This window comes from Mastigoproctus giganteus, chromosome 10, assembly GCF_048544385.1.
Source record: "Mastigoproctus giganteus isolate SK-2022 chromosome 10, ASM4854438v1, whole genome shotgun sequence".
NCBI lineage: Eukaryota > Metazoa > Arthropoda > Arachnida > Uropygi > Thelyphonidae > Mastigoproctus > Mastigoproctus giganteus.
Genome location: NC_143584.1, coordinates 214162203 through 214173002, shown reverse-complemented (window position 1 = coordinate 214173002; position 10800 = coordinate 214162203). Strand labels below are relative to the sequence as shown.

Genomic DNA, 10800 nt, shown 5'->3' with positions numbered 1-10800 from the left:
AATATTACGAATAGTGTTTTTAACGATAAGTTGATCCTATAAATAAATTTTAATGAGAATATAACAAAATCATACAAGTATATATAAGAATGAATATTACAAATAATAAATTAAACAATAATTAATGACATAACACAGTGCAGTAACTAAAATCTTAGCATTAAATAGTAAGTCTGGACAATTTTACTGAATCATTTATAAAATAACTACTATCTGACTATTGCTAAAAAATGAAAAATGCAAGAATATATTAAAAATTAAAATAGAAATATTAAAGAAAAACATATTACAAGCAGTAGAGATTAAGAATTTTCATCCTTTTACATAATTTAATATGAAATACCTTTATTTCCAGGTGCAGTTATTACTCCCATCTCATTTAATACAATAACTGACACTTTTTTTCCCCATTTATTAAGATTAGTTCTGCATTTGTTACTATCATTTCCAATTAATGCAGTATTTAAAAAAATGAAGATATAAATGCAAGAGGGAGTTCAAACACACATTTAGGAATTTTTTTTTTTTGAACTTTAGACATTAAAAGAAAATTCATTTTCATATTTTTGAGCAGCATCATACCTAAAACAAAATAAATCTACATTCAAAATCTGAAAGTCTCTTAAAATTACAAGTCATTAATTTAAACTACATAAATCAATCATTGAAAAATTTTTTTTTTCATCAAAAATGTAAGCACACTTTTCTATACTAGTTTTGTGTGCTGATTTCAGATAGGTTTTCAGTTTTTTTTTTCTCCATAGCCCATATAGTTTATGCAATACAACTGCTGATAATATCAGTACAACTACTGAGAAATCTTTGACAAAGGATGCAAAGAAAAACAGCAAAGAATTCTTTACTTATGTAAACTCTAGAAGGAAGGGGATGAATCAGATTGGTCCACTGGATATTGATGCTTCAACAGTTGAGGATCCTGCTCAGGTGGCTAACAAACTAAACGAGTATTTTGCATCTACATTCACACATGAGGAGTTATTCAGGAAGGGGAATGCCAGAGGTGAAGTAAACTCTGGCAGAGAGCTAGATGATTTTGTAATAACTGAGAGGAAAGTGGAGGAGAAATTGTTGAGGATAACAATTAAAAAGGCACCCGGGGTGGATGGGATCTATCTAGTTGTATTAAAGGAGGCAGCAAAGGAAGTAAGCAAACCCTTAGCCATAATTATGAGAGCTTCTTTGAACCCAGGGGAGGTAGTACCCATAGACTGGAGATGAGCAAATGTGACTCCAATTCACAAAGGAGGATCAAAGGCTGACACAAGTAATTACAGACCTGTGAGTTTAACTTCTCTTCCAGGAAAATTAATAGGGGCACTGGTTAAAGAAGCACTGCAGGATCATCAAGACAAGACTTCAGTTATAGCTCGGACACAGCATGGTTTTGTTAAGGGAAAGTCTTATCTGACCAATTTGATTGGATACTATGATGCAGTCACAAAAGAACTGGATGCAGGGAATAACTTTGATATTATATATTTGGATCTTAGAAAGGCTTTTGATACTGTTGCACATGGAAGACTGCTGCACAAATTGGAGCAGTGTGGCATTGGAGGAAAATTGCTGCTATGGATAAAGGGATGGTTGAGGGGGGGAGAAGACAGAGTGGTAATTAAAGGACACTGCTCTTCGTGGACTAATGTTATTAGTGGAGTCCCCCACGGTTCAGTGTTGGGTCCATTGTTGTTTTCTGTATTTATAAATGATATTGATGATGGTATATCAAGATTAATGTCCAGGTTTGCAGACGATAGAAAAGTTGGCAGGGTTGCTAAGGACACTACTGACGCTATGCTGCTGCAACAGGATCTGGAATGGTTGAGCAGATGGGCTGAGAAGTGGCAAATGAAGTTTAACATTGACAAATGTAAAGTATTACATATGGGAAACAGTAACCCCAGAGCAATGTATCAACTCTGTGGTACAACACTGACAGTGGTAGAGAATGAAAAGGATCTGGGGTAATTATGCAGGCAGATATGAAGTTTTCTGAGCAGTGCAGACAGGCTGCAAGAGTAGCTCATGGTGTCTTGTCAGTAATATACAGGAATTTTTCTAGTAGGGATAAGGTGATTATTCCCTTGTATAATGCAATGATTAGGCCCACACCTTGAGTACTGTATACAGGTCTGGAGGCTTCATTTCAAGAAGGATGTAGAGCTGCTGGAATGAGTACAGAGAAGGGCAACAAGATTAGTGAATGGAACAAAGGGTTGCTCTTACGAATAAAGGCTAAGTTTTGGAAATTACAGTGTCTGGAGACTAGGCAACGGCGAGGTGATCTGATAGAGGTGTATAAAGCCTTGAATGGTTTGAGCATGCTCAATGCCGATGGGACTTTTCCTCTTGCTCAGAATTATCACCTGAGAGGGCATAAATTCAAATTGATGAAAGACAGATGTAGGATAGATGTGCGGAAATTTGCCTTTAGCCAGCAGGCAGTTGGTTGGTGGAACAGACTTCCATCCCTTGTTGTGGAAGTTGATAGCCTAAATAAGTTTAAGGCTCAGTGGGACAGGTATTTGGAACGAATGGAGGGGTGAAATGGGAGTGATTTTTTTTTTTTTTTTTTTGGCTGATGCCGTATAAGCTTGCTTTCTTGCATCAAATGCCTCTACTAATGCTAATGCTATTGATGATCCTGCTGAAGTAGCTGATAAACTGAATGAGTATTTTGCATATACATTCACACATGAAGAGTTATTCAAGGAGGGGAATTCCAGAAGTTTATCAAACTCTAACAGGGAGATAAGTGATTTTGTAATAACTGAGAGCACAGTGGAGGAGAAATTGTTGAAGTTAAACCTAAAAAAAAGGCACCTGGGGCAGATGGAATCTATCCAGTTATAATGAAGGAAGCAGCAAGGGAAGTAAGCAAACCCTTAGCCATAATTATGAGAGCATCCTTAGAGTCAGGAGAGGTCCCAGGGACTGGAGATGTGCAAATGTATCCCCAATTCACAAAGGAGGCTCAAAGGGTGACACAAATAATTGTAGGCCTATTATTTTAACTTCTGTTCCGGAGAAAATAATGGAGTCGCTGGTTAAAGAGGTGATACAGGATCACCTAGACAAGACAGCAGTAATAGTTCAGACACATCATGGGTTTGTTAAGGGGAAGTCTTGTCTGACCAATTTGATTGGATACTACGATGTGGTCACAAAGGAACTGGATGCAAAAAATAATTCTGATATCATATATTTGGATTTCAGGAATGCTTATGATCAGGTGTGAGCTGTGAATATTTTAACAATGGGCTCGCACTTTTGCCGACTTTTTGATGTGAAACATCCTTTTGGAGGGGGGGAGGTACCTATCGAGTAAATCTGATCGGTCACAGAAGTGACGTCACCCGCGGTGTCTGCCAGAGGTGCTTCCCACGCTCAGACAACTAGTCTGTGTGGGATACTCACTAGTAGTATGATTAGATTAGAGCGCGTGACGCATTTTTCGTGACCAGTACGATATCTCGAGTTCTAACTGTTTGGAATTTTTGAACAGTATGACGTCACAACCATGTGACGTCATATAGTGATGCGAAGGATGTTTCACATAAAACCATCTACCGCTCGTGCTCGGTAGACGTGCGACTTTTTTATTCTTTTTTTTACAACTAGGGCAATATAATGGATACATTTTTTTCCCTGATAAAATTTTAATATTGCGAATAAAAAATAACAAAAATATTTCCCATATTACAAATAACGAATTATCACAAAACATTCTAGAATATAAAAACAAATATTACATTAAAATAAACTGTTCTAGAAAAGGTACACAAAAATCACAGGTTACATGAAAAAAATATTGCACAAATATTCAAAAAAATTTTCTTTTAAAAATTGCCATATGAAATTTACTTCTTTATTAATATTGGCATAATGATCCGGATCAAATTGAAGCAATGGTTTTCCATTTAGATGTATGGTCATTATAATCTGCAACGTGTTTAATTTTCAACATTATTCAATCATTTATTCATTCATTCATTCACACGATATTATTCATTACGGTGAAAGCTCACTCAGGTTCAGCACTGCTAATCACAATGGTTTCAAAGATATTTCTGGCTTTCTTAATTGTAAAGGGAATTTCACTCGATTTTAAAGATAAACTGTCTTCGACAAAGTCACTAATTTTTATTTCATATTTTATCAAAAAACAAATTTCTTATTCAGTTTTCACAGTCTTGCCACCGAGACGAAAGTTCTTTTAAATTCCACGATTTCTGGTAGAATATGTTTAAAATTTCTTTCAATGGTATGATTATTTTCTTTATTTAATTTAAAATCACCCTGTTGCATTAATAACTTATCCTTTAAGGATAAAACAATGCATTTAATAATTTGTCACAAGGTAATTTTACTGTTCTTACTTTCGATTCCTTCAAATTCTTTCCACTTCAACATGCTCTCAATATTAGCTTCATATTTTCCTTCAGAATTTTTCAAATTAGCAATAACATTGATAGTTCGAATAATTAATTTATCTGCTTTTGCCATAGTGAATCTGTAAAGCTTCTGAAATGTAAGAGAGCTCCTGCAGGATGTCGATCATTAGTGCTAAATGGTTAAGAAATTCCAGATTTAAAAGTCGCTTTAGCAATCCCTTTTTGGGTAGTAAATGGATGGCCAGTGCTCAAAACAGAAGGAATTGGAAAGTTGCTGGAGAGGCCTTCATCCTGCAGTGGATTGAAAATGGCTGATGATGATGATTAACAATCCCACATAAAAATAAATTTTGTGTTTATACTCCAGGGCGACCATACCGTCAGAGGAGTTCACAAGGTAGAGAGAATACAAGAAACAGCACCGTATTCAGCAGTCACGGCGCTTGAATCCGAGTCACTCAAGGCATGTGTACTTATGCACTCGCGCGCCTGACCACTGGGCTGCGGCGGCATCTGATCCAAAATGTTTGCACATTGCAGAATAATTCCCTTAACCCGTAATTACCATTTGCAAGCTACAAGCTGCTCTTCGTAGCCCGAACACATGACCGATCTTTGTAGTTTCCACATCAAGTTCTTTAGCAATCATTCTTAATTCGCACTAGTTTTTTGGAGATTGGTAATACAGTTTTTTTTTTTTTTTTAATTATTGCCTGTATGCCATTATATTTTAGAACATTTTCTACACAATGAAAGGCTTGACAAAGTTTGAAAATCTGTGAACATTTCATCTAAAAGTTTATATAATATCTTAGTTTCCTCACCCCCCCACGTTGCTGTCACTAGATCTTTGAATACTGTGCAAAATATCGGAATCACTCAAATATTCGGCTACTGTGACCATGTAAACATAGATGGAGAAATTTACTGAAATGCATGGATCACTCACTTCTCCGAAAAACACATGCCCATTTGTCGGAGTAAAGGGGAACCACAACACAGCTTGACCACACAGGCTATTATCCATGTCGGGAATCTTCTTAATCCTCTGACTGGCTATGGAAAGCACATTGACTAGCGCAACTTCTCGGAATGTGGCTGCATAAGTTTTACGAACACCACTAATGTTGTGGAACGGTAATCCCTTTCACCCTTAATTCGCACTTTCTAATTACCTAAAGGCTAGAGGGGAGAACAATGCATACAAAGTTGTCTCTCCTAATCTGTTCATTACATGGAAATAATTTTCGTTCTACGGAAACTACTGTATTTTAAATGTAATTACCAAGGGGAATTTAAAAAAATTCGGTATAAAGAAGTTGGTTAAACAGAGGTCCGACTGTAATTAAATCAAAAATGAAGCAATTTTAAAATACATAACCGATCAATTGTGCTATTAAAATGCTGGGAATGGGGCCCCATTCATCCCACCGTAGTTTCGGCTCTGGATACTCAACAATTGCGCAATTAGGATTTCATTTGTAAAATAAATGATCGCCTCAACGATGGGCTCGCAAATTTTCAAAAAAAATAACAATGGGCTCTCGCGAGCCCACTATAGCTCACCACTGCTTATGATACTGTTGCACATTAAGACTGCTGAACAAATTGGAGCGGTATGGCATTAAGGGCAAGTTACTGCAATGTATAAAGGGATGGTTGAGTGGGAGATGGCAGACAGTGGTAATAAATAGACACTTCTCTACGTGGACTAATGTTATTAGTGGAGTCCCCCAGGGTTTGGTGCTGGGCCCATTGTTGTTTTGTATACTTATCAATGATATCGATGAAGGTATATCAGGCTTAATGTTCAAGTTTGCAGATGATACAAAGGTTGGAAGGGTTGTTAATAACAGTAAAGACAGTATGCTACTGAAACTGGATCTAGAAAAGTTAGGAAGATGGGCTGAGAAGTGGCAACTGAAGTTTAACATTGACAAATGCAAAGTACACCATATGGGTAGCAGTAACCCAAGAGAAATGTACCAACTGTGTGGTATTACACTCAAGGAGGTGGAGAATGAAAAAGACCTAGGGGTAATTGTGCAGTCAGATATTAAGTTCTCTGAGCAGTGCAGATGGGTTGCCAGAGGGTCATGAAGTTTTGTCAATGATATATAGGAATTTTGCTAGCAGAGACAAGTGATTATCCCTTTGTATAACGCAATTGGTCAGGCCACACCTTGAGTACTGTATACAGGTCTGGAGGCCTCACTTTAGGAAGGATGTAGAGTTGCTAGAACGAGTACAGAGAAGGGCAACAAGATTGGTGAGAGGAACAAAGGGATGCGCTTATGAAGAAAGGCTTAAGTTCTGCAAATTGCAGCATCTGGAGATTAGGCACCTGTGAGGTGATCTGATCGAGGTTCAATGCTGACGGGATACTTCCGCTTGCTCAGATTAAGAACCTGAGGGGACACAGATTAAAATTGAGGAAAGACAGTTGTAGAATATTGAAAATTGAATTTAGATAGAGATCTTGTAGGTTATTACTTAGTATCCATAAGGGTATCAAATCCACGTGTGGACAGGTTTTGCAGCTCCTGTGAACGAAAAGTTTTTAATTATACTTAGCCACTTTATTGACTTAATTGTTAGATTAAATTATTTTCTATAAGTAGCTTATAGACCTAGTCAAGCTCCATGGTTTATTTTGAATTTAGACAGCACGATTTGGAAAGTAAATAATACCTTGTGTCTGTAGATTAACAATTCGTAACTTGCTGCCATTGTTATAAGATATGTGTGCTAGCGTAAGGTTTAACAGAAAACTATATAAAACTGTATAGTAGTATCAATTAATCAGTAAATTTATTAATCTTATTAAATTTCATTGTTAATTGAATTGTACTTTTTTAACTAAATAAATATAGCAACCTAGTTATTACAAATGTAACATCATAAATTAATACATATAAGAAAGTCATATAATGTAACTCAGAGATAATATTCGATACCAAAATACATATATATAGTGTTATAACTGCATTGGGATATAGGTTTAGGGTTATATTTTGTATTGGAATTTTATTGAACTTGAATAGAAATCATGACTCACAGCAGAGCAGCAAAGTAAAAGGCTCAAACTAGTGGAAGTGCTGTGGCTCAGGGGAGAACTGAGGGGGGCGGTTGTCCTCTGAATCACAGTCTATTGAAATGCACTGCTTGTTTGATGTTTGTGGAGCAATCAGGAACGGGACATGATATTGCCAAGGGGAATGTCTTTGTGTGTGCGCGCGATATAAGGAGTGGGAAGAAATAAGGCATCAACTCGGCATTGTTATGGGCTTATATGAGAGCTTGGAGGATAGGGTGGATGCCCTATCCTCCAAGGTATTTGGTATCGAATTTGGTATCGAATATATTGCGGAGCAGTCAAGTATGGGACATGATACTGCCATGGGGGATGTCTTTGTGTGTGTGCGATGCAAGGAGTGTAAGGAGATAAGGCGACAACTCAGCGTTGTTATGGGCCTATATGAGAGCTTGAAGGATAGGGTGGATGCCCTCGAAGGATTACAAGTGAGGGGCCCATCAAGCTCTCAGCTGCCCACACCAATGCCAGAGCTTGCACTTGGTCATCGCGGAACACAGCGGCAACCCCCAAGGCAGAATGCGCTGGTCCCAAAGGAACTAGTAGTTGTTGGTGACTCTATTGTCAGGGAAACGGGAAACATGCTTTGTAAAAAGGATAGGTGGAATAGGACCAGGGTATGTCTGCCAGGGGCAAAAGTTGATGACGTTGTAGAGCGGATATCATCTTTTAAGGGCACAAAAGGTGATATAGTTGTACACGTTGGCACTAATGACATTAAGAGTAGGAGACCGGCGGAATTACTTGACAAGTACAGGTCACTGATGAAAAAAAGCCGTGAATTAGGGTTGAAATTGAAAGTGTCTGCAATTCTGCCCAGACACGATAGGAGGGAGTATATGATGAGAGCCCTGTCAATCAATTCGGCCCTGGAAAGATTGTGCAGGGCTCAAGGGGTAGAATTTTTTTCAGCCTGGTCTGTACTTGTTAACAGGAGAGACTGCTTCTACAGGGATGGGATACACTTAAATAGAAAGGGTGCAAGAATGTTTGCTGATGCTATCGAGGCAATGTTAGGTGGGTCGGAAAACTGCTAGATTGGGGGGATACAAGGACTAATAGATTAACAGTAGCCACTGGCAGAGGTGAAAGTGATTCTTGCACTGCTTCTATTGGAATGAGCCGCAGCCTGGAAAATAAGATGCAGGATATTTCAGAGACTGCTGGGAATCATTGGGGTACAAGTAAACACATGGGTTGTGTTAGGGTAGCTAAGAAAAAGAACAGGTGCATGTATACTTGTGTGTACACCAATGCTAGGAGTTTAGTAAATAAATTTGATGAATTTGAGGTATTGCTCAAAACATCAAAGGCAGATATTGTGGGGATTTCAGAGACGTGGTGTCACACAGATATAAGAAATGCAGAACTGGAATTTGGGGAGTACAATGTGTACAGAAAGGATAGACAGGATAGGAAGGGAGGAGGGGTTATGCTATTAATTAAGAAACACATAAAATCCAAGGAAGTGAAGCCAGTCGACATCGCTGGACAGTGCAGTGTCGAGTCAGTTTGGTGTGACATAAGCATTGGGAGATCAAAATTGAGAGTAGGAGTGTGCTATAGGCCTAATGACTCTGATGAGTATAATAAGAAACTCTTCGGAGAAATAGAGTGGGCCAGTAAATCAGAGAGTCTTATAATGGGGGATTTTAATTTCCCAGATATTGACTGGAATTTGGGGGCTGGTCACTCACACAGTAGCAAGGCTTTTGTGGATTTATTGGATGATTGTTTTCTACATCAGCATGTTCGGGAGGCAACTAGAGGGAGTAATACTCTTGATTTGATTATCAGTAGTGATTCTTCATGCATTAAGAATCTGCAGATAAATGAACCACTTGGTGGCAGTGATCACAGTGTGCTGAAGTGGGAGTTACTCAAAGAGGTAACTACCATTAGGGGTAAAGGGAAGGGGTATTGCTTTCGTAAAGGCGACTACAATGGACTGAGACAGTATTTAAATTCTATACAGTGGGATCAACTGATGATATTGCCAACAGCAAATTCAAAATGGGAAGCATTCAAAGAACTTATCGTGGAAGCTACTAGGCTTTACATACCAACTAAGAAATATTGTTCAAGGTTTAGGCCTAAATGGTTGTCAGATGAACTAATGAGGCATATGGCAGAGAAGAAAAATGCATGGGATACATACAAATTAACACGTGACACGGATGCCTATGATAGATACAAGTTGATCTGTAACCAAGTTACAAAGGAGGTTAGGCAGGCGAAGGCAGATTACGAGAGATCCTTGGCAAGGGATGCGAAGAAAAACAGCAAAGAGTTCTTTACTTATGTAAACTCTAGAAGGAAGGGGATGAATCAGATTGGTCCACTTGAGATCGATGGGTCAACTGTTGATGACCCTGCTCAGGTAGCTAACAAACTAAATGAATATTTTGCATCGACATTCACACATGAGGAGTTATTCAGCGAGGGGAATGCCAGAGGTGTATTCAACTCTAGCAGTAAGCTAGAGAATCTTGTAATAACTGAGAGCAAAGTGGAGGAGAAATTGTTGAAGATAAACACAAGAAAGGCACCTGGGGTGGATGGGATCTATCCAGTTATATTAAAGGAGGCAGCAAAGGAGGTAAGCAAACCCTTAGCCATAATTATGAGAGCTTCCTTGGACTCAGGGGAGGTACCCATTGACTGGAGATGTGCAAATGTGACCCCAATTCACAAAGGGGGATCAAAGGCTGACACAAGTAATTATAGACCTGTGAGTTTAACTTCTGTTCCCGGAAAATTAATGGAGGCACTGGTGAAAGAAGCACTGCAGGATCATCTAGACAAGACTTCAGTTATAGCTAGGACACAGCATGGTTTTGTTAAGGGGAAGTCTTGCCTGACCAATTTGATTGGATACTATGATGCAGTCACAAAAGAACTGGATGCAGGGAATAACTTTGATATTATATACTTGGATCTTAGAAAGGCTTTTGATACTGTTGCACATGGAAGACTGCTGCACAAATTGGAGCAGTGTGGCATTGGAGGCAAGTTGCTGCTATGGATAAAGGGGTGGTTGAGGGGGAGAAGACAGAGAGTGGTAATCAATGGACACTGCTCATCGTGGACTAATGTTATTAGTGGAGTCCCTCAGGGTTCAGTATTGGGGCCTTTATTGATTTCTGTATTTATAAATGATATTGATGATGGTATATCAGGCTTAATGTCCAAGTTTGCAGACGATACGAAGGTTGGCAGGGTTGTCAAGGACACTACTGACACTATGCTGCTGCAACAGGATTTGGAAAGGTTGAGCAGATGGGCTTCGAGGTG

The 10800-nt window shown here is 38.6% G+C and overlaps 1 protein-coding gene across 1 annotated transcript in view; it reads right to left on the bottom strand.

The window, feature by feature from the left end:
* Window positions 1-528: 528 nt before the first annotated feature.
* The window catches only part of LOC150079882 (glycogen [starch] synthase-like), a 143026-nt gene continuing 132754 nt past the window's right edge, over window positions 529-10800 (bottom strand). Inside the window, exon 16 of the mRNA XM_090383602.1 lies at window positions 529-582. Within this exon, the coding sequence (XP_090239728.1) occupies window positions 577-582 (6 nt within the window). The 3' untranslated portion in view covers window positions 529-576. The remainder of the gene's footprint in view (window positions 583-10800) is intronic.